Source organism: Hyperoodon ampullatus, assembly GCF_949752795.1.
Source record: "Hyperoodon ampullatus genome assembly, chromosome: 7".
Lineage (NCBI taxonomy): Eukaryota > Metazoa > Chordata > Mammalia > Artiodactyla > Ziphiidae > Hyperoodon > Hyperoodon ampullatus.
The window spans coordinates 40,289,883-40,315,364 of record NC_136920.1 but is presented as its reverse complement, the minus strand read 5'-3'; the positions used below and the strand labels follow the sequence as shown (position 1 = coordinate 40,315,364).

Genomic DNA, 25,482 nt, shown 5'->3' with positions numbered 1-25,482 from the left:
ATAGAGGCAGCCACTAAGCAAATGCTGTCTTTTATAGTTTGACACATTCTAGGTATGAATATGCCAATAATCAGGAATATCACTCAGTCTAGCATTTGTTTCTACATATAAAGAAATGTCAGGCTGTTGTACCACCAAGATCTATAACTTCCTCAAGGAGTCTTGAATATATAGCTGCACCATAAGATGAAAAGAAGGAATACTCTCAGGGAGTCTTTAAACAGAGTCTTAAAAAGGATAATGGGATTATTGAACTTAAATCTGAAGAGGTCAAATTCTTAGGTCACCCGAATACAAGTAAGAAAATGTAACAGGAACTGCTTCTCTAAGATTTTGGAATTGCCCATGCTGAATGTTAAGGTAAAATATTAATGAGAAACCTTGGCATTGATAGTCCACTGAAGTTATATTTCAATATGTTTATCTAATATAACCATAAGGTTCAAGTGACCACTCTATCTAAAAAAAAAAAAAAAAAAAAAACCTCTTCAATAGCTTCTAAGAAGATATGGTTAAATTATTTTAACCCTTTCCTCCTAGAAACAGGTGAGAGAGAGAGAGAAAAAGAACCATTAATAATAGAAAATAATGGAGAAAATTACCACCATTCAATGGGAACATAATCCTCTGGAATCTTTGCTACAACTGGAATAAAAAACTCAATAATTCTGACAGACTTTATTTTTTGATACAAACTTATATCTAATTATTCAAACTATAGGGTATATGTAATCATTCAAAGTTTCTGGCTGATACTATCACAAGCATTAGAAAAAGAACATATACTGAGTAACAGACAGTGAGCTTAGGCACTGTTTCATATAAATTGTTTTACCTGCAGGAAATCCAGGATGTCTAGAAATTATGAAAATTATAAAAAGGGCTAGATTCTATAAGCTCTTTTCCTCAACTTTGGCTAAATATAATAACCTTAAAATACTGACACAGTCTTTGATTATAAAGCAGAAATGTACAATGGTAGATTTATTTTAGTCCTTACTCAAGACTGTATTTAAGCAAAGCTCTCACTCGGTAAGACATATACTGATGTATGTCAGAAAAACAACATTCTAAGTTTTATGGAGTGTTTATAGAACAGGTAATGTTAATAACCAGATTAAAAAATAAGGAAAACCAATGCTATTCTATATGCCCTTGAGCTGGGAAGTTTCTCAAATAATGAAGTCATGTTCAGGAAATGATATTCAAAAACATAAATTTTTATACATTAGTTTCTCTGTTAAGTAAGAATCATTCAAATTCTTCAGTTAACAGCAATACTCAAAAAATCTTCAACTGGCAAACTCGTAGTTTGCAACGTTTCGATTTTTCCTGAATCTTGAAAACTTCAAACTGCCATTAAATATATTATCTTCTGTTTCTTCTTAAAGAACTAAGGTTCATAAAAGGATCATCATCATCATCATCCTGGAATGACATCCAAATGTAAAATTAGTGACTGTTCCACGCTTCACTGAAACAAGACAGAAGTTCTTATGGGCAAAACAATAACAGTAAGAGCCATTTTCTCCTTTCACATGGGGTAGGCTTTCATTTTTCTGTTTCCTTTATAAATATGAATAGTTTGTCAATTTTTTTCTCCTCCTCCCTTCCTTAGTAGCTATTTCATTGTTAAAACAATGAAAGTCCAACTAAATTCTTAGCAAGCATTAAAAATAAAAATTTATCCTGCTCTATATGTGTGTATATATAGAAGCCCACAATATATATCATATATATTTCTCTCAATTATTCACCTTAATAAAAGCAAATAAGGCATGGGCAAGACAAAAAAAACAAAAAACAACTCTTCAAGTCATTTCTATTAGGTTTTTAAATAGGTTTTTTTTTTTTTTCCACTTACATTTTATAACTGGTATATCTGATGTTCTGGAAATTCAGAGCCAAAAAAATAATGAAGCCACATGACCTAATTCAGAAATAGCTGTAATTTTTATTTCCATTACCCATTTAATGCTAGAAATAGACAGCTACTCTCAGACTGGTACAAGAAACAACCTAGGAAAGTAATCTTTCAAATATTTTTTTTTGGAAAAAGAAGTAGAGGAATTATTTAGTTTCAAAGACTTCCTATGCTGCTGGGACGTAGATTATACGCATAGTAAGAATAGGCAGGAATATCAGATGTTAACTAAGAATTTAATTAGAGAGAATGAAAACTTAACCTTCGATAAGCCCCAAATACATAATTTGATGAGGTTAACATAAAATCAATGATATACATTCTATAACTAACTATTCAAAAGAGAAAGCAAATTTGTAGTTTTGATTTATGTTTTTTTTAAGACATTAATAAAAAGGGATCATTATTTGGTGTTAGGCTCTGCTGGTGATATTAACACGTTCCAGTGTTCGCTAAATTAGCTATCTCTAGTGAGATATGGATGCCTTGAGAAACACAAATTCGCTCTCACTTATTGATTCATTTTCTGCTACCATAAAAGGCAGAACTCGTTAATAAACCAGAGGTAAATCCAAACTATAGCAGAGAAGCTGCTAATAGTTCTCCTTTGTAGCTAACATGAACTATATGAATTTCTGTAAGTAACATATAACCACATGTATATCTAGATGCTTTGGAATTAACAAACGGGTCAACAACTGCCCACTTCTCTCCTGGAGGCAACAGGCTAGTATTTAATAGGCAGACTGAGCTCATGGTGCCATTTTTCTTTGCAGCCTGAGTTCTGGGGAGTCTTCTCTTCAAGCTGTTTCAAAACCACAGCTGGGACACAGAGATCATGACGGCAGCAGGTGAAGCTCAGAATCAAAGGCGTGAGTCATGTGGTACAACAGGGATGAACCTGGAGGACACTATGCTCAGTGAAATAAGCCAGGCACAAAAAGACAAATGCTGTATAATTCCACTTATATGAAGTATCAGAGTAGTCAAAATCATAATGCACAAAGTAGAAGAGCCCCTTGGCAGGGGCTGAGGAGAGGGGAAAATGAGGAGATGTGGTTCAATGGGTATAGATTTTTGATTTTGGAACATGAACAGGTTCTGGAGATTGTTGTGCAACAGTGTGAATATACTTAATATTAGTGAACTAACTGGATACTTAAAACTGGTTAAGATGGTAAGTTTTATGTTATGTGTTTCTACCACAACTGAAAAACACCACCATGTACCACCTTAAATATACAGGAAATGTGTAGAGCATATAGTGAACATTTAATAAACGTTCTGTTGTAAAGTAACATTAAAGGCTTTCACGATATCATCACCACTATTTCTCCAAACATAAACAACAGAAGCTGAAAAAACTATTCTGATCCTACTGTTAACTGGGCAAGTTAAATAAGAGCTGAGTGATATTATATGTTAAGGATCTGCAGGCCTTTCACATCTGAGGTATTTCCATCGATGAGCACTCAACAGAGGCCACTCATTGACTCAATATTAACTATGGTTCAAAGGAAGGTGATCAATGAAACTATTTTTAGAAATAATTTTCGGCAACTAGCTTAGCAGTCCCTATTCAGATTTTATAAACATTTATTACCTCATCTGATTCAAAATCAACCCCTTTAGTGATTTGGCTCCGGGACATGTGTTTGCTCGATGATGAAGTGCTCAACCACCTGAGGCAAAATATGAGAAAAACAGAGAAAATGAACCAAAGAATTCATCACAGAAGGCTTTCTAGCTAAGTTTTTCATTTTAGTAGCAGCCATGAATAAAAATAACTAACACATTCCCTTCGAGCTACATTAGAGGCAGTAGAAGCTTAGTGGCAATGAAAAGGACTCTGATGTCAGGGTCTGAATCCCAGTTCTGCCATTTAGGAGCTACATGGCTTCAAGCAGCTTAGCCTCTCTGTGCCGCAATTTCCTCACCTGTAAAATAAGGATGATAAGAATTTTTCAAAGATTAAATGTGTTTATATACTTAAACACTTTGATCAGTGCCTGACACACATGAAGCATGCCACAGATGTTTGCTGACATCATAGTTCTTAGCATATATTAATATGTATCTACTACCATCCTCTACTCCTGAAAATTATGGCAATATTGAAATATTTTAAATCAAATCTCAGTTACGTTTCTATAACAGGATAAAAGGATCTCAGGAAAGGCTCACCGCTTTCTAGGGTTGCCTCACTGTTAATATTATTTGTGTCCAGTCCGAATAACAAAGATTTACTTAGTGCTTGACCCCTGCCAGGTACTATGATAGGCCCTGGGAAACATCAGTAGGCAAGATAATCAGGAATCTACCTTTTTTTTTTTTTTTTGCGGTACGCGGGCCTCTCACTGTTGTGGCCTCTCCCGTTGCGGAGCACAGGCTCCGGACGCGCAGGCTCAGCGGCCACGGCTCACAGGCCCAGCTGCTCTGCGGCATGTGGGATCTTCCCGGACCGGGGCACGAATCCGTGTCCCCTGCATCGGCAGGCAGACTCTCAACCACTGAGCCACCAGGGAAGCCCCAGGAATCTACTTTTATGAAGCTTAACTTGTAGTGATGGAACTCATATTCCTATGTATTTTTACTAACAAAAATTTTAAGTCATCTAAGGACAGGGCCAGCAAACTTGGCTAGCAGACCAAATCCAGCCTACCTGTTCCTTACAGCCTGTGAGCTAAGAATGGTCTTCACATTTTGAAATGGGCATATTTAAATGGTTATATAATCACCTACATAATATCCCCAGTTTTGCCTCTTGGCCCGCAAAGCCTAAAGTACTACCTGGCCCTTTAAGAAAAAAGTCTGCGCCACCTGGGAAGACAGTGGAATTTAAGAAAAAAAAATGTCATGAAGAACATAGGGGTAAGACAGGAATAAAGACACAGACCTACTAGAGAATGGACTTGAGGATATGGGGAGGGGGAAGGGTAAGCTGTGACAAAGTGAAAGAGCGGCATGGACATATATACACTACCAAACGTCAGGTAGATAGCTAGTGGGAAGCAGCCGCATAGCACAGGGAGATCAGCTCGTTGCTTTGTGACCGCCTGGAGGGGTGGGATAGGGAGGGTGGGAGGGAGACGCAAAAGGGAGGGGATATGGGAACATATGTATATGTATAACTGATTAAATTTGTTATAAAGCAAAAAAAAAAAAAAAAAAAAAAGCAGTGTTTGAGAACTCTTAGCCAACAATTTATTACCATGCTTCGGGATGTTACTATAGCAAACAAAATATATCTAAAGGTCTTGTCTGGACAAATTGTTGAGAGTCAAGAGATCTATGCATCAGAAGGAAACAGAAAAATCCACAGGCTCTTAGGCACAAAAGTAAAGGACAGGAGGATTTGCCGAGCAAACTTGAAGAGCAACATAGTTTTGGAGGTAGAGGATCAAGGAATTTATCAACCAATCTACCCGGGAAGTCTCCAACTCTCTGTACTTGAACTAAGCAGGAACTGATCATTGTTGACTTGTTTCCAATATCTGTGACAGGAAGAAGCAGATCAAAAGCATGAAGCCACAGTGCCAAGGCTAGCCACAGCAGGTGAGGCACTGTTGCTGTGAGAGCTGGGGAAAGAGGGGGGTTATAGGAAGAAGCACCCACTGAGGCCTGACTCTGCTTGCTAATGTCTCCCCAGACAAATAACCAGTGGTGTCCAGAAACAAGCCAGGCATTCTACACCAGATGCTGGCTCATTTGATCATAGCAGGAGCCCCCAGTTCTGCACCAGAGGACCTCACACACCTACAGATCCAGTCTATGAGAGGTCCCCTATCCTCAGAAAGCAGTGGCAGAAAGGGAAGAATCGTTATTCAGTTTTGACTACTGGGTCAAATAAATGGACTCTTGTCCTGGATGTCAAAAGATGTTTAATTGGATTAGTTTCCTGTGGATGGCTCAAAAATAAGGCAGACAGGGTGTATTACATTGAGTACCAGGAGCTCTAAGTCTTCTCCATGTTTGTACAGATATAATTTGGAGGCACAAGTCAGAATTCCTACCTAGAGATGTTCAGCCAATTATGTCAGTTGTAGCAGCATCACAAGCATAAGAGAACATGTTAAATTAGCCTACATAAAAGGTGCCCCCCAAAATGTTGGCTCCCCCCACTGCAAGGTTTAATAGAATCCCCTCCATCTCTCCTCCTCTACCTGGCCTGATGGGGCCAGGTTTCTCTTGCTCACTGCTTTAAGGTCGGCGGCGGGGGAGGGTTGCCACCAGCTCTATCAAATCTGGAAGGGTCCTTTTATCCCCAGTACAACCATGTAGAGTTTGGTGCAGTTTTTCCAGGGGAAAGTGGGTGGATTTCCACTGCCCATCCAGCAGAAAGGAGTTTTACAGCTGGAAGTTCTTTCCTTTTTAAAGTCAACTACCAGAATATTAGTGCTTTTACTGCTTACCATTCTTTCCACTATTCTTGTTCTATTTCCCTAGCCTGTTCTTTCTTCAATAAGCCCTTCTAGAGGTGTTACTATGTGTTAAGTATTGTACTTAGCACTTCACAAATATTAACTCACTTTAAAGCCTCATAACAACACTTTGAGGTAAATATTATTATCTTCATCTTACAAATGAGGACACTGAGGCACAGAAGTCAAAAAAACTTGCACAAGGTCCACACTCAGTAAGTGGTAGAGCCTAAATACTTTAAATTATGAGTGAAATAACTATACAAACCACGCCATTACTAAACAGTTCTTCAAAGACAGCATAAATTGTGTCACCCAGTTGCTGTCATCAGGAACACAAATCTGCCAAGGCTGATTTCAGATTTCTTGCCAAAATGTTCGTTTCTAAATCTCCTCTCGTCAATTAAATGATTCTTATTACATGCACAGAGGTCTGAGAGCTTAATCTATTATGTGAAGAAGCAACAGCAGAGGATGGACCTAGAGATTATCATACTAAGTGAAGTACGTCAGAAAGAGAAAATCAAATATCACATGATATCACTTACATGGGGAATCTAAAATACGACACAAATGAACTTATCTACAAAACAGAAACAGACTCATAGACATAGAGGACAGACTTGTAGCTGCCAAAGGGGAGGCAGGTGGGAGAGGGATGGAGTGGGAGTTTGGGGTTAGCAGATGCAAATTATTATATTGATACACAGGATGGATCAACAACAAGGTCCTACTGCATAGCATAGGGAACCATATTCAGTATCCTGTGATAAACCATAATGGAAAAGAATATGAAAAAGAATATGTATATGTACAACTGATTCACTTTGCTGTACAGCAGAGATTAACACAACATTGTAAATCAACTATACTTCAATAAAATTAAAAAAAAAAAAAAGAAGAAGCAGCAGCAACAGCAGAGATGAGTCCTGGAGCAGAATGCTTGGCTACATGACTGGCTGTGTGACCTTAAGTAAGTTACGTAGACTACCACGCCTCACTTTCTTCAAAGGTAAAAGGGGGAAAATAGAGTTATAAGTACATTTACCTCCTGGAGTGACTGTGACCAGCAAATAAGCTAATTCATAGGCAAAGTCTCAGAATGGTACCTGACACACAGGAAGTGCTGAAAGCTGAGTACATTTACCTCCTGGAGTGACTGTGACCAGCAAATAAGCTAATTCATAGGCAAAGGCTCAGAATGGTACCTGACACACAGGAAGTGCTGAAAGCTGAAACAGAATATTAACAAAATACAAAGCTATTTTCTGTTAATTGGAGAGGACATAGTATTCCAGCAAGAAAATCACTGGGTAATAAAGGCAAAAGGAAATGAATGACAAGTTATTCAAATTTTCAGTGAAAACTTGTAATAATGCTGCATTGACTCCACGAACTACCCCTTGATCTATTTTTCACTTTTGTACGTACGTGACTAGCTGAAAATAAATCTGTTAGACTTCCAGGGCTTCCCTGGTGGTACAATGGTTAAGATCTGCCTGTCAATGCAGGGGACATGGGTTTGAACCCTGGTCTGGGAAGATCCCACATGCTACAGAGCAACTAAGCCCATGTGCCGCAACTACTGAGCCTGCGAGCCACAACTACTGAAGCCTGCACTCCTAGAGCCCGTGCTCCGTAATAAGAAAAGCCACCGCAATGAGAAGCCCGCACACCGCAACAAAGAGTAGCCCTCGTTCGCCGCAACTAGACAAAGCCTGTGTGCAGGAATGAAGACCCGACACGGCCATACATACATAAACACATAAATAAATTTTTTTTAAAAATCAGACTTCTGTAGCATAGAGAAATGTATATGTTGAATTCTGGATAATTTTTAATTTTTTCAGATGTTCCTTTTTGCAGGAAGTCACTGCACTGACCTTTGATCAGCTTTGGAAGTGGTAGGAAAAATGTCTTCTTCTGTATCTGACTCATCTACCGCAATCACCTAAGGGGGAGAAACAAAACAGCAAATAGTCTTTGTGGGAATGGAAAATCTGAATAAAAATGCATTAACTAATGTCAAAAAATATATATTTTTACAAAAAGTTACAAAAAAGGAGGCAGATAACATGTAAGCAATAACCATGAAAACTAAAGCTCTGCCTAACCTCCCCACTACTGTCACTCTTCATTTACAAATGGTTTTTTTATACAACATGTGTGAGCTCACTTCTCTCCTGCTACCACGGCAGCCTGGGTACCTAAAGGAACATGCACTCAGATTGGTGAATGACTCACATTGGGTCATGTGCGGACAGTGCCCTGTGATTTTCTTGGGTTCTAATGAGGAACTAGGCCATCAGTGCTTCATCTCCAATTTTAAATGAGGTGTAAGACTGTGTGGGAAGTACCGGATATCTGTTTTTCTGTTACATTTATCCCTGTTAAATATCACTTGCTGCTTTTAAGCCCCATGAAAGATACTTGTGATTCTTGATACTATCATCCAAATTACTACCTATTCCTCTACATTTTGTGTTATCTTGACACTTAATACACACATTTGCCATGTCTTCATCCAACTGATAAAGCCAAAGACAAAATAGTGAAAAAAGCAGCACTTGAGACCCACCCCCACCCAAGGCTGACATTGAAATATTAATCAAAGACCATTAAATGAAGTTGTCCAAATGGCTATGAATCCAGCCAATATTTCTGCATTTTGTCCATGAAACTATCAGGAGATTGTCTTAAGTGCCTTGAAGGAATCAAATGCCTTCAGCATTCCCCTGATCTACCACTATGTCACCTCAATCAAAAAAATGAAAGAAAAAGTTACCATGACTTGCTCTTTCTGAACTCATGTTCTTGCATTATAAAAGAAAAATCTAGAAGGGAAGCTACCTTGTGGACATGATGATAATTTTGTTTTCAGACATGATCTTGAAGCGATAGCAGGCAATAGTTGAATAGGAATAATGAAATGGAGCTCAGGATAAAAGTTAGCACCAGTATACCCATATATAATTGTATAATAATGAGAGGAAAAAAACCAAAAAAACAGAGAAGAAGTTTTCTGGAAGAGGAGGTGGTCAATTGTGTCACATACTCAAGAGATCAAGAAGGAGTGAAATTTGAGAAAATACTGGTGGGGCAGTATGATATAGAGCAACGATTCTCAACTAGGTGTGATTTTTAACCCCCCCTCCCATCCCAGAAACATCTGGACATGTCTGGAGACATTCTGATTATCATAACTAGGGGGGAAACCCCAGGCATCTAGTAGGTAGAGGCCAGGGATGGTGCCTGGGAAGTAAGACACATGTGTTTTGAAAGAGAGGTAACAGGAGAATCAAGTCCATTCTGGACTCTTCTTGGAATCCAAAGGAAGAGCAGAAGTTTCATGTTAAATCTAGAGCTGAACACAGAGGTCCGTAGACTCAGACCTGGTAGCTTGTCTTGAGTCTGGCTTCAGCCATTAAGACACAAGCCAGAGTATTATGAGAGTATAAGTAACAAAAGGAAGCCAGCAATAAATAAGACCTCTCTACGCACTGAACGCCCAACTTCAATCATAGTTTTCCATGCATGGACTCTTTTGGTTCAACGTTATTATCCTTAAAAATATTACTGGGTACATAAATTTATGGGTGTCCAATCATGCGATCCATTATCAAAGAAAGAAAAAGAGAAACCCTCCTCCCGTGCAAAAACCCTAGAAGCCCTCAGTCTAGATAATCAGTAAAGTTCTCTACAGTTTTAATGTTCCACATTTTTTCTTCTTTTATTTACTTTGTAGACCAAAGAATTGACAATCATAATGTAGGATACATAAATTGGTACACAACTAGAAAACTTTTTTTCTTACCTCTGAAGAATTCTTAGTAGCAACATTTTGGGAGGGCTGCTGTCTTGCAGCTTTAAAGGCTATAATGAAAAAGATGAAACATCCATTATGTTATTCTTAAAAAAGCTTAGAAAAATTTGCACATTTCTTTAGCTGAAGGTTTCCTAAGTCTTATCTGCAAAAATCCATGATGACTAATTATAAAACCACTTAATATGCTTTAAAATCGGGAGATGGAATTATATGTCTAACTACCAGTCTCATATGATTTCCCAGTTTACTCAAATAAAGTAGTAAGCAGTATTCATAAATACACCTACACTAAAAATATTTTATAGAAAAATAACTGAAGGATAAAATCTGATCACCTAATGGACTGAACTCCAAATATAGTGAAAGTAACCCTCCACAGGTCTTCCTTCTCTTATAGTTGGCAATCTCTTTCCCTGTGGGAGCCACATGGCTCCAGTAAGCACTTCCTTATTCTCCTCTACTTTGATAAAAATATTCAGTACCTAAGAAATAGTCCAGAGGGAATGCTAGAAAACAGCTTATCTTTCATTCCATGATAACCTTCCTATGAATCCTTGCATTTTCAGCTTTGTAAACTTGGTTAGAAACATGAAGTTTAGTTAATTTTTATTTTTCCTGAGACCAAAACTATAATATTTTGATTTTACAGTAAGAAATATATGTTTGGTCTTCATCCACATTTCTGGCAGAGAGCCCCCAAAACCCTAATTTCCTAAAGCAATGAGAGCCATCAAGGTGCTTTTTGTTATGTTAATGAGGTAACTTTGGGACCACAACTGAGGAGGGAGGCTGGTTACCAGGGGAACCAACCAGGAATAGAGGATTCGAACTTTCAGTCCCATCCCCGATTTCTGGGGAGGGAAGAGGAGCTAGAGGTTGAATCAATCACCAACAGCCAATGATTTAATCAATCGTTCCTATGTAGTGGGGCCTCCATAAAAACCCAAAACGAGGGGGTTCAGAGAGCTTCCAGGTGGTGAATCAAGATGCTTCCACGTGCCACCATGCCTAGACCCCAAACTCAATGAGGACAGAAGCTCCTTTGCTCTGGACTTTGCCCTATACATCTCTTCATCTGGCTGTTGATTCATATCCTTTCATATCTTTTGTAATAAACCAGTAATCTAGTGAGTAAACTAGTTTCCTGAGTTCTGTGAGCCACTCTAGCAAGTTAATTGAATCCAAGGAGGGAGTCATGGGGACCTCTGATTGATAGCCTATTAGTCAGAAGTACAGATAACAACCTGGACTTGTGACTGGCATCTGAAGTAGAGGGGGGCAGTCTTCTGGAACTGAGTCCTTCCCCTGTGGGATCTGATGCTGTCTCTGGGCAGGTAGTGTCAGAACTGAGTTGACTTGCAGGACACCCAGCAGGTGTCTGAGGACTGCTTGGTGGTGTGGGTAACCACCCCCCACCCTCCCATCCCCCCCCACTGGAATTAAGTGCAGATTATTAAAAACCTAGAATAAAATTTAAACAGCCAGTTAGAGGTTTAATTTTCTCCTACACCTTACCAGTTTCCTAATACAAAAAAAAAGGTTTCCTCCAAGATAACCCCCAAACTAGACAACAGAGCAAGAGGAGATAAAAAGACAGAGGACTTGAAGAAGTCAAATGCTCAAAGAACCCTACAAAGTCCAAAATTCTCCTAGTCAGAAAACTCAGGAATCTTTCCACCTAGCCTAAATTTATGATTTCCTCATTTTTCTTATTCCAGGTTCTATCCCCAACCTTAGGATGTCTACCTGAGAGGAGAAAGGAAAGGCGTAAGCAGAGTTCTTACCCACCCTGCTCAATCACTAGCCTCACATCCTACTCTACGCAAAAGGCTGGAGAGGGCAACTGAATGAAAAGGCCAGCAATCGTGACTCTTTCAAAAACTATTTCTGCTCAATCGTTATTCACTAACTGACCCCTCAAACTCTCGGCTCCTGGAAGAAACAAGAGCCTTCCTTTCTTTTTATCCTCAATAAATATTTGTGTGATAAATTAACATTATCAGAAAATTAAGCACTCGGTTCTGTTAGGAAGGCAATACATACTGTATTGGGGGTTAAAAGCTCTGGTTTTAGAGTTAGAGCCATGTGGACTCACTAGCTGGGTGACTGTGGCCAAGTTCCTTGGCTTCTTCAAGTCTCGGTTTCCCCACCTATAAAACAGTGTTAATAATACTTCATGCTGAAAATTGTTGACAGGATAAAAAGAGGTAGTTAATGTAAATTGTTTTGGCAAGCGCCTAGATGTAGTAGGCATTCAAATGATTTCACTAGTCATAATGGATGGAGTAGCAGCAGTGGTAACCATGGTAAATTAAATGCAAAGACAGAGGCTTCTTTTATTAACTTAGTCACTATCCTCTGCAGACAAACTTCAGTGGAAAAGTCTGGGCTGTTAACTCTCATTCACAACTGCTGCTGGGTGTAAGTGTAATATCTACCTTTCCCAATAAAACTCCGGTACTATTGTACAAATCTTTATACTCCATGGAGCTTGTTATAATAGGATTGAACCTGTATTTATCTCTTTATTCCTCCATTTATAATACAAACGTAGAAGCTATAGTTTAAAGTTGCTTTTATCCCAAACTTATAGTAACTATAGTTAGTACTCCATGGTTATTTCGTCAGAGACCATATTAAAAAGTCAGTTTCGTTTTTCAAAAAAAGGCCAATGTTGGAGTTAAACTGCAAAACCATTGGACCAAATCAACTGCATAAAAGACAAATTTAGACTGATTTATAGAAACATCCATTTTCATGAGTTAATTGTAAACACTGTCACTAATACTAACAGCAGCAGTCATTTATTGTATTCTTTCTAAGTGCTGTGCTCAGTAATGGTTATGCATGGCTCATTTAACACTTATAACTACTCTGGGAAGTTAGTACTCCTCCTCCAGTGGGAGGACACAGCGAATAGGTCATACATTTATTTAATTGAAGTCTTAGAAGAAAAAGAATAGCACAGAGGTAATATCTGAAGGGATAACAGCAAAGGATTTCTAGAAATGATAAAAGGCACCAATTCACAGTTTCATGAAACCCCATAAATCCTAAGCAGGATCAAAAAAGAATCACATATCTAGATTCATCATAGTGAAAGTATACAACACCAAAGATGGCCAGCCGGAGGAAAAACAGATTACTTTAAATAAAGCAACTAATAAAGCAACTAAAGCTAAACTAATAGCTGATTTCTTTTTTCTTTGCGGTGTGCGGGCCTCTCACTGTTGTGGCCTCTCCCGTTGCGGAGCACAGGCTCCGAACGCGCAGGCTCAGTGGCCATGGCTCACGGGCCTAGCTGCTCCGCGGCATGTGGGATCTTCCCGGACCGGGGCACGAACCCGTGTCCCCTGCATTGGCAGGCGGACTCTCAACCACTGCGCCACCAGGGAAGCCCAATAGCTGATTTCTTAATGACAACAATGGAAACCTGAAGACTCAATCTGAGTGATTAATTCTGCCCACTGTTGTCAAGGAAAGTTTCACATAAAACAACAAAGCCATGATGATAAAAGGCAGTTTGGGCTAAGGTAAAGGCAGGTAATTTACAAAGTCTATGCCTCTGTGTTGCACGCTGACCAACTTTTGGTAGTTTAACATGGAAGTGTTCATATTTTACTCACGATCCTTTTCTAACTCCCTCTGTTTTCTATTTTTTTTATAATAGCTCTTACATATATATATATATAAACATTTCACAAAAGCCTACTATGTGCCAGGCTTTTGGCTTTCCTTTGTTTTTGGCTGTACTGCGTGGCCTGCAGGATCTTAGTTCCCCAACCAGGGATTGAACCCAGGCCCTCACTGGAGTCCTAACCACTGGACCACCAGGGAATTTCAAGGCTTTTTGCTTTTAATCCCCAGAGTAATCCAATATGGCAAGATTATTCACAATGCACACGTAAACAAACTAGGAGAGTGAGTGACTTGTCCAAAGTCACAAGGCTTTTTACATGTTGAACTCATCCCAGATCGTTTACCGTGCTGCCTTTTTTCACTTCCTTTTCCCTTCTCTGCTTTCATCTTACACCTTCCAAGCATGTCACCGCATCTTTCTAAATGCCATTTTCTAAACAGCAACAGAGACAATATACTTCTAAAGTCAAAAGATAAGGATCTCAGCTGGCCCTACTCAAGTACTGAATAATCCCTGAATAAAAACATAGCAGCAGAACTTTTGATAAGAAGGTTCTTTAAGAATCATTTAATAGAGCTGATGTTTTTTTTTTTTTTTTTTTTTTTTTTTGCAGTACGCAGGCCTCTCACTGTTGTGGCCTCTCCCACTGTGGAGCACAGGCTCCGGACGCACAGGCTCAGCGGCCATGGCTCACGGGACCAGCCGCTTCGCGGCATGTGGGATCCTCCCGGACCGGGGCACGAACCCGTGTCCCCTGCATCGGCAGGCGGACTCTCAACCACTGCACCACCAGGGAAGCCCGAGACCTGATGTTTTTATCCTTCCTCCAATGTCATCTGTCATCCAGAAAATACTGAAAACTTTCTCTGATGGAGTCACAACTCACTTCCTTCTGAGGCAGCTTACACCATCTTTATTTTGGTTGATAGATTATTCCGTATAATGCAAAGACTTCTCTACTGAGAGCCAGTAGTAGCTCAACCTCTAATCTTCTCTTGCTCTGGAAACTAACAGTAGAGTGGTTACCTACTCACTCAGAAGGCCAGAGAATGTGGGATCAATTCAAGCTCTAGAATTTACTAGTTGTGAGACCTTGGGTAAGTTGTCTATCTTTTCAAAGCCTCAGTTCCCTTTTCTGTAAAACAGAGAAATAATAAGTGCCTATCCCACTGAGCTGTTGAGAGGCCTGAAGTAACTGTCACATAAGTATTAGCTATTATTAGTACTATTAGTGGTTTTATCAACCTAGGGCAAATTACTTAGCTCAATTCCCTCGTCTATAAAAGAGGGAGTAGGTGAAATTGTTCTTAAGCCTTCCAGGTCCACTTTATCACATAGTAAACTTAAATCTGTGTGTGATTAGCTTTTCCATCTATCCTCATTGGGTTGGTAGTTCTTAACCTGGAGCCCATGGATAGGCTTCATGGGGGTCCCTGAGCCCTTTGAAATGGAGTACAATTGCATATGAGTACTTATTTAAAGATAGGAGACATAGCTTTCAGAATCCATAACTTAAAATAGATTTAAAACCACTGTCTTTAGGACTAAACAAATCAAATCTATTCGATCTTTGATATAACAGAACTTAATTTCTGTAAAGACTTGAATTTTTCCCATGTTAGATATCCTAAGTTCCTTCTATCAAATTTTTTATATTATATGGTTTCTCTTCTGAATGATCATATAAAGTTGACATCTTTCTTGAAATATGGTTCCAAAAGATGAGCACAGTATTCTTGGCATGATACATCCGATCAGTACAAGGGAGAACTTCCTTGCTGTAAAGAAGCATTACTTCTATTAATAGTGCTTAAGGCACCATTAGATTTGGACAGTTAGATCAACCTGCACAACCTTAGTGACCTAAGTCTTTCTTACGTGGTTCCCTGGTAATATCATATACTTCTCTGTGCAGCTGTCCTTTTGGACATAAATACAGTTTATATTTACCCTTGATAAATTTCATCTTGTGAGATTTAGTCCAACTCTCCAATCTGTCAAAAATTAATCTCAAATAATAAGATAATATAAATAAAGTACATATGGATATACTCTGAATGGTAGGGAGAAAAATATATCACCACCTATTTTAATGTGTATTTTCACAGATCTGACTTACAACTTCCTCTGATCTCATAAACTATAATATTAAAAAGTTTATTAAATTTCTATATTAAATTATTATTAAAAAAGTTTATAAAAATAGGTTCCCTTAGTTTGAGGCTAATTTTTAGACCACAGCACATACACAAGATCAATTCAAAGAATCCTAACTATAACTTCCCTTAAACACAGCTCACATGACTCTATACTAAAGGTAGAGATGGACAAAAGCAGCATGAGGAAAGAAAGTTTATAGTACATTAAGGAGCAGTTCCTTCTCTCTTAATCATTGTTGACACACTGACCAACTGCCTTTTCCATGTCTTAGTGATCCCTCTATAAAAGGGAAATAACCAAATTTGTCTAAAGTAGGATATAAAAATTAATTTTTAGAGCCCACCATCTTCAATAGCCTCCATGAATGGCAAAGGTCTTTTAAATCAGCATAATTTATCCTGTGATTCAACACAAACCAGTAAGGTTTACTCATGGGGTTTCCTGAGTCTTCCTGTGTTGGAATTTATAAGTACCTGCTAGGTGATCTTTTGCAGTCTATACTCACCATCTATAATAGACATATTTCTAGATGTTGACGTAGTGGCCTTTGAACTTCTGCCTCGAGTAGAAGTCTCCAGAACAGCGCCTGCTGTTAGAATAATGAGCGGTCAGTATACAAGTCCATCAGTAGCTAAGTTTTTTTTTTTTTTTTTTAAACACCACTAAATAAAGTTATGTCAGAACATAGTTTATGTGTAAGATGTCAAAGATATATATAAGAAGAAACATCTAGAGTCTGATCAATTAATTTTCAGAGACTATTCTTAGGCCACACTTGGTTCATATTGTTCCAATTACAATGTAAGGAAAAAATTTATAAATGTAAGGATAATGAAAACAATTATCACTAGAAGATGGGGATTTCTCTCCTGGGAGATTTTTAACTAAAGTACTACCCATTTTAACAGCTTAAAATTCCGACAGATAAATATTTAATAAAAAAATAATTTAAAACTATTCCTAGGGATGGATTTCTATAATGCATCAGGAAGTCACTGGATGACTATCTTCTATTATTTGGACTATTCAATGACAATAGTATCACATTAGACACAATGATGGCAATTAATTTAATGATTGCTTTAAAAAATCAAATTGTGTAGGGGCAGTTTTCAAAAATAATAATTTTTATAATCTGGAGTTTTCTTCCTGCGGTTAGTGGGCACTAGCTAGACATTTTCCTTAAGTGTTTGCCTCACTACTACTTTGTACATGTGAGAGTAAACATGTCTATTAAATGTTCCCAATGTGTGAGAAGCACTATGAAATTCTTTAAAAAAAACGTGTTAAGAACTATTCAAACTATATGTGCATGTGGCCATTCAGAATTTATTTATGTGAAATGTACATGTTGGAACTACATTAAAGGCTGTTTTTATGCATTATAAAAATAAATTTTTAAAGGACTGTGTAACTCAATTCTGCCAAGATGAACACAATTCTGAATTTCCCACACAACTGCCAAGTGTGAATGTGTAAGAAAGACTGTACACAGTGTTAACCTCTTCCTCTCTGAGATCCTCCTCTTGACACTGGATTCTGCCCTCTTCCTCCTCTCCGGCCTCTTCCTCGGCCTCTTCCTTTGTTGGCTGCTGCTGTGATGCTGTCATCAGAGTCATCAGCCATCTGTTCTGCCCAATCTATACTCATAAGGTCATCAGCACTAAAGGCGGAAGCAGCTTCCTCTGACTGAGATCTGAGGGCTCTGGCCCTACTCATGGCCTAAGAGGGATGACAAGAGGAAAATACACATCAGTAGACAATGCAGCAGCCTAAAAGTCATTAATCCAGTCACTCAGATGGACATTTCATATTGCCAAACTGTCTAAACTATTCTTTTTCACTAATCATGCTAAAAAATGTAAAACAGGAGAAGCTCTCTCCCCCATCAATCAAATTCAGTGCCTACGATTTGTTAGATCAATTTACAATACTACTGATATCTGTAAAATGAGACCTTTTGAAAATGTGTATCAAGAACCATAAAATTTCACAAAATCAAAAGTTTCAGAACTGAGAGGAATGTTGGCAATCGCCCCTAACGCAACACCACCATTTGTAAGAGAATGTCATCATTTGAGCTACTTTGTACAATGGGCTCTTGATAAATAACAAGAAAAAAACCTGGAGGTCGGTGGGGAGCTGGAGGCTGCCGCAGGGGAGGTGCCGCGGGCAGTTGGGACACCTGGCTTGGCCGTAACCCCGTCTGGGGCTGGGTGGGACCGCAAGGGCCCATGGCCGAGCCAAGCTCCATCACCTCTGACTTTCAAGGATGTGGCTGTTTATTTCTCCGAGCAAGAATGGTGGAATCTAGAGGCATGGCAGAAGGAGCTTTACAAGCAAGTAATGAGAACCAATTATGAGATTCTTGCTTCTCTAGTGAAGAACCAATTAAAGTAACTGAATCTATAGAGAAAGAAAAATAATCTTGTGTCATGAACCCCGTGCCACCCAAAAAGAATGTTCCAAGCATCAAGATCACATGGATGTGGACTTCCATGGTGGCGCAGTGGTTAAGATTCTGCCTGCCAATGCAGGGGACACAGGTTCAAGCCTTGGTCCAGGAAGATCCCACATGCTGAGGAGCAACTAAGCCCATGAGCCACAACTATTGAAGCCCACGCACCACAACTATTGAAGCCCACGCACCTAGAGCCTGTTCTCCATAACGAGAGAAGCCACCGCAATGAGAAGCCTGCGCACAACAGTGAAGAGTACCCCCTGCGGGTTTCCCTGGTGGCGCAGTAGTTGAGAGTCCGCCTGCCGATGCACGGGACACGGGTTCGTGCCTCGGTCCGGGAAGATCCCACATGCCGCGGAGCGGCTGGGCCCGTGAGCCATGGCCGCTGAGCCTGCGCGTCCGGAGCCTGTGCTCCGCAACAGGAGGGGCCACAGCAGTGAGAGGCCCGCGTACTGCAAAAAAAAAAAGAGTAGACCCTGCTCGATGCAACTAGAGAAAGCCCACGTGCAGCAATGAAGACCCAACAAAAGATCAAATGGATATAAAGTGGTGTATTAGTGTGGGTTTGGTTTGCATTTCCTTCGTGGCTAATCATGTTGAGCATCTTTTCATTTGTGTATCTTTTCGGAGAAATGTCTATTCAAATACTTTGCCCATTTTTGAAGTGGGCTATTTATCTTTTTATTGTTGGGTTATAAGTGTTCTCTATTTGTTCTGAATATCGAACCCTTATCAGATATATGTTTTGCAGATATTTTCTCCGTTTCTTGGGTTGTCTGTTCCCCCCCTTTTTTTTTTTGCGGTACGCAGGCCTCTCACTGTTGTGGCCTCTCCCATTGCGGAGCACAGGCTCCGGATGCGCAGGCTCAGCGGCCATGGCTCACGGGCCCAGCCGCCCCACGGCATGTGGGATCCTCCCGGACTGGGGCACGAACCCATGTCCCCTGCATCGGCAGGTGGACTCTCAACCACTGCGCCACCAGCGAAGCCCCTGTGTGTTCCCTTTTTGATGGCATCCTTTGAAGCACAAAAGTTTTAAGTTTTGATGAATTTCAGTTTATTTTTTCTTTTGTTGCTTGAGCTTTTGGTGTCATATCTAAGAAGCCATTGCCTAATCCAGAGTCACAAAGATCCACTCCTATATTTTCTTCTAAGAGTTTTATGGTTTTAGTGCATATATTTAGGTCTTTGATCTTTTTTTCCAATTCTTTGATCCATTTTGAACTAATTTTTTTATACTGTGTGATATAGGGATCCAGCCTCTTTTGCATATGGATATCCAGTTGTCCCTACACCATTTGTTGAAAAGACTGTTCTTTCCCCCATTGAATTATCTTGGCACCGTTCTGGAAAACCAATTAACCATAAATGTCAGAGTTTATTTCTGGAATCTTGATTCTGTTTCATGGATCTATTTGTCTAGCCTTATCCCAGTACCACACTGTTTTAATTACCATTACTTTAGGATCAGTTTGTCAATTTCTGCCAAAAAAAAGAAAAAAAGGCAGATGGGGTTTGGGGATTACTGTCATCTAAACAGTACTAAGTCTTCCAATTCATGAACATGGGATATCATTTCATTTATTTAGTACTTTTTTTTAGGACTTTTAAAATTACTTTCAGCAGTATTTTATGATTTTTATTGTGCAAGTCTTATGTTTCTTTTATTGGGTTTATTCCTAAGTATTTTACTCTTTTTGATGTTCTTGTAAATGGACTTGTTTTCTTTCTTTTTTTTTTTTTGTGGTATGCGGGCCTCTCTCTGTTGTGGCCTCTCCCATTGCAGAGCATAGGCTCTGGACGCGCAGGCTCAGCGGCCATGGCTCACGGGACCAGCCGCTCCGCGGCATGTGGGATCTTCCTGGACCGGGACACAAACCCACGTCCCCTGCATCGGCAGGCGGACTCTCAACCACTGCGCCACCAGGGAAGCCCTGGACTTGTTTTCTTAATTTTTTTTTGAAAAATAGTTTTATTTTAAAAGATGCTGAGAGTTCAACCCAGATGAAGACTGAGAATAGGTATATGGATTTATTTTTTTTTAATTAATTTTTGTTGGAGTATAGTTGCTTTACGATGTTGATAGTTTCTGCTGTACAGCAAAGTGAATCAGTTATACGTATACATATATCCCCTCTTTTTTAGATTTCCTTCCCATTTAGGTCACCAAAGAGCATTGAGTAGAGCTCCCTGTGTTATACAGTAGGTTCTCATTAGTTATCTATTTTATATATAGTAGTGTATATATGTCAATCCTAATCTCCCAATTCATCTCACCCTCCCTTCCCCCCTTGGTATCCATACATTTGTTCTCTATATCTATGTCTCTATTTCTGCTTTGCAAATAAGTTCTCATCTGTACCATTTTTCTAGATTCCACATATAAGTGGTATTATATGATATTTGTTTTAGGTGTATGGATTTAAATAGAAGATAGTGATTCCTTTTTTCATGAAATTAAAGAAAAAAGAAAAAAACTCACCAAAAATAGCTGCTATCTCTGGGTGATGAAATTTTAGGGTGCTTTTTGTTTTCTTCATTATTCTTGAATATTTCAAACGTGCTACAATGTAGGTTTTCTAAAATATTACTTTTATAATCAGAAAAACATAAGCAATAATCTCTTACAAATATATAGTAAAAATAATTAGGTAGAACAAAACAATTGAAAGCCTGGAAAATAATAAAAACCTGAAGGCCAAGATTTTAACTTAATAAATTTTAATTTGATAAGAAACTGTCTAGAAAAGACAAGTTTGAGACTTAATGAAATATCCTAACTCTGAAATGAATACAAATTTCTGATTAAAAACAGAATAAGAGCAATGCTGCCCTGATCTCTTCCTTGAAACCTATCAAAATGTAACAAGGAGAACAAAAATTTTAAAAATACCTTTTTGAATAAAATTAGAAAATTGCTCCACCCACAAAACACAAAACCTAGGAGAAGGAGTTAATGGGTATAGTGAATATTTGGCCTGGCTAAGGGAGAAGGTTGAGAAGAGTTTCAGACAGTGTAGAGAGCCCCAAAATTGATCTACCCATGCCAAGAGGCCATGACAACAGTCTCTCTTGCTTGGAATGACTAGTTCTGGGTCTAAGAATAGGCATCTAGAGCTTTTCTAAGCTCTGTGTGGTGCCATGAAATACGGAGAGACAGGGCTAGATGAGGAGATAAGCACAGAGCAGGCAGTGCAGAAGCAGGAGTGCAGCGGGTGGGGGGAGGTGGAGGTAACCCAGCTTCACGCTGATGAACTGGCTGAAGTGAAACAACAGCTAAGTCACTACAGGAACGGCTCAACATGGCATTACAACTCCAAAAGAACAAAACTTTAGGGAATACAACCAAAAAGATACAAAGAAAAAATAGTTGAAAAAGATTTCAATTCATCTTTCTTGTCCCAGATGAAGTACAGTCAGTCCTCATAATTTTTAGACTCCGTATATGCAAATTCACCTACTTGCCAAAGTCTATTTCTAACTCCTGATGCGTTTCTGGTCATTCATGGACACGTGCAGAGAGGTGCAAATTCTGAATCGCCTGACACACACCTTCCCAGATGAGGTCGAACGAGGCAACACTCAGTCTTCTTTAAACGAGTATCCTTTTCACAGTACGTTTACTGCCGTGTTCACAATTTTGTGCTTTCAGCTGGGGATTTTACTTTTAAAACGGCCCCCAGTGTAGTGCTGAAGCGCTGTCTAGGGTTCCTAAGTGCAAGAAGCTGTGATGTGCCTTATGGAGGACACACATGCGTCATATACGCTTCATTAAGGCATGAGCTGAATGGGCCACAAGTCCAATGCTAATGAATCAATGATATATATTGAGTAAGGTCTTAAAACAGAAACACACATGGAAAGGGTTATGTATTAATCAGTTAACAAAAATGTTGTAACCAGTGGCTGGCAGGAGCCTATACCTATACTTCCCCTAGGAGCAACAGTTCAGTGTTCACTCAGTGTTTACAGTGACTTTATAGAATACAACTACCATGAATAACAAGAACTAGCTCTACATTAAAAAATATATATACAGGGACTTCCCTGGTGGCACAGCGGTTAAGAATCCACCTGCCAATGCAGGGGACAAGGGTTCGAGCCCTGGTCCGGGAAGATCCCGCATGCCACGGAGCAACTAAGCCCATGCACCACAACTACTGAGCCTGCACTCTAGAGCCCATGAGCCACAACTACTGAGCCCACGTGCCACAACTACTGAAGCCCATGCACCTAGAGCCTGTGCTCCACAACAACAGAAGCCACCGCAATGAGAAGCCCATGCACCACAATGAAGAGTAGCCCCCGCTCGCTGCAACTAGAGAAAGCCTGCACACAGCAATGAAGACCCAATGCAGCCAAAAATAAATAAATAAATTTATAAAATAAAATAAAAAATATATATATTTAAAAGAAAAAAGGAGACCTAAATTACATAATAAGGTAGATCTAACTGATACATGTTGAACTCTGTACTCTGAAAATAAACAATATACTTCTTTTCAAGACCCCATGAAATGTTTTAACTGATATATAATGGGATGCTAAGAAAAACATCAATCCTAAATAGTAAAAAGAATATTATCATACTTTCTAATCACAATGCAATAAAATTAGAAATTAACAAGACAAAAGCCTGGACTCCAAACTGCAAAACAAAACCAAAATTGTAGAATACCTAGAAAATGATAATAAAAATATTGCATATCAGAACACATGAAACAATTTAAAAATGAATTATTAAATTAAAGAAAAGAAAGGAGAATGGAGGGAAAAAAAGATCTAAGAAAAATTAAAAGAATTATGATAAAACACTTTGCTCAATTCTAAGTAATTAGGAAAATAAATGACCTAAACTGAATCAAAAAAAGATAGACAGTCTCAACAGACTAATTAACAACATTTTGAGAAAGTTCTTAAAAGAACTACACTCCCGAAAAGGATCACAACCAGAAAGTTTCACGGGTAAATTCTACCAAATCTTCAAAGAACAGATGATTCCATGGCTATTTCAATAGGAACAGAGCGTAAAGAAAGAAAGCTTCCAGCTGGTTTTTATAAAGCCAGCATAACATGGTACTGAAAACTGACAAAGGACTGCACATACAAAAGGAAAATTACAGTATCTTACTCATGAATATCAAAGCAAACAACAGGAATCTCAGGGCGCATGGAAAGACCAGTACACCTACCATCAGGGGCTTCACAAAGTGATACTAAGGTTGGGTCAATAATAGGATAGAAAATAATATAATTCACCATATTAACAGAACACAGGAGGAAGAACCCTGCACGCTTCTTCACAGATGCCAAAAAAGCTCTTAATTCATTACCCATTCTGGATTTAAACAAACAAACAAAAAACTCTCAGGAACAAGTAGATACTTCTTTTACATAACAAAAACCCTAACTCTGCTACTACACAAACACACATACAGAGTGTGCACACACTTTCACCCGAGTGCTCTTATAAACCAATTAGAGAAAGACCAATGCCCTAGGCAAAAGAAAAAAATATTCTATGCAAAGAACATGATCAGGTGTTTCATATAAATACAACTTATAAACATAAAAATTGCTCAGGCTCACTAGTAATACAAGTAGTATGAATTAAAAGCAGCAGTAAGAAATAATTTCTCACCACTTAGATTTGTAAAGATCAAAAGATATAGTAATATGTCATGACCACAAGGATGCAGGGAAATAAGCACTCCCTAATACTATCGGTCGGGAGAGGAACTGGTGTAACATATTTGGAGTGATTTGGCAGAATCTAGCAAAATTTAAGACACATGCCTTTTTATGATTATTACTTCTTTGAATGAATTATCATCATTGCCAAATTTCATACTTCGCCTTTGTCTAAATACTACATCTTCATTTTAGCATCTCAAACATTATACTCAGATAATACTTTATCTTTCTGTACAACAGACTGTGGACTTTACTGCTATCTTTGAACTACATTACTTCTATGAATTTACCTCATGAGTGGAGGCATAGGGCCAATGGCAAGACAATGTTTCCATATACTTTTTGCGAGATTTAAAAATATACCCTAGTATTATTGCACTTTTTTGTAGTAATATATACGTAACATAAAAATTTACCATTTTAACCATTTTTAACCATTTTTAAGTGTGTATTTCAGTGGCATTAAGTACATTCACATTGTTGTACAACCACTGCCATCATCCATTGCCACAACTTTTTCATAATTCCAAACTGAAACTCCATACCCATTAAATAACCCTTCATTCCCTAACCACCCCCCTAAACCCCGATAATCACTCTTCTACTTTCTCTCTGTATGAATTTGACTACTCTAGGTACCTCATGTAAGTGGAATCACATAGTATTTGTTCTTTTATGTCTGACTTACTTCACTTAGTATAATGTTTTGAAGGTTTATCCATGATATAGTATATACCATTCTATACTTCAATTTCATTCCTTTTAAGGCTAAAGAATATTCCAATGGATGTATGTATCATATCTTGTTTACCCATTCATCTTTTGATAGACTTTGGATTGTTACTACCTGTGGGCTATTGTAAATAATGTTATGAACATTGGTGTACAAATACATGTTCGAGTCCCTGCTTTCAATTTTTTTTGGTAAATACACAGAAGTGGAATCACTAGATCATATGGCAATTCTGTGTTTAATTTTCTGAGGAACCATAATACTGTTTCCCACAGTAGCTTTTATCTTCCCACCAGCAATGCACAAGGGTTCCAATTTCTCTATTTTCTTGCCAATACTTGTTACTTTCTAATATTTGGATAATAGCCATCCAAAGGGGTGTGAATTGTATCTCATGGTTTTGATTAGAATCTCCTAGTGATTAGTGATGTTGAGCATCATTTCATGTGCTTTTTGGTTACTTGTATTTCTTCTTTAGAGAAATATCTATTCAAGCCCTTTGTTCATTTTTAAATTAGGTTGTTTTGTGTTGAATTTTAGGAGCTCTTTATATATTCTGGTTATTAATCCTTTATCAGATATATGATTTTCAAATATTTTCTCCCATGCTATTGGTTGCCTCT

General features: G+C 38.6%; 1 protein-coding gene across 1 annotated transcript in view; it reads right to left on the bottom strand.

Moving 5' to 3' along the window:
* Positions 1-1,368: 1,368 nt before the first annotated feature.
* Positions 1,369-25,482, bottom strand: part of MRE11 (MRE11 homolog, double strand break repair nuclease) — a gene marked incomplete at both ends in the record, with an annotated part of 68,221 nt that continues 44,107 nt past the window's right edge. Inside the window, 6 exons of the mRNA XM_079708582.1 lie at positions 1,369-1,425; positions 3,528-3,606; positions 8,229-8,296; positions 10,160-10,218; positions 16,477-16,560; positions 17,474-17,693. Of these exons, the coding sequence (XP_079564708.1) occupies positions 1,369-1,425; positions 3,528-3,606; positions 8,229-8,296; positions 10,160-10,218; positions 16,477-16,560; positions 17,474-17,693 (567 nt within the window). The remainder of the gene's footprint in view (positions 1,426-3,527; positions 3,607-8,228; positions 8,297-10,159; positions 10,219-16,476; positions 16,561-17,473; positions 17,694-25,482) is intronic.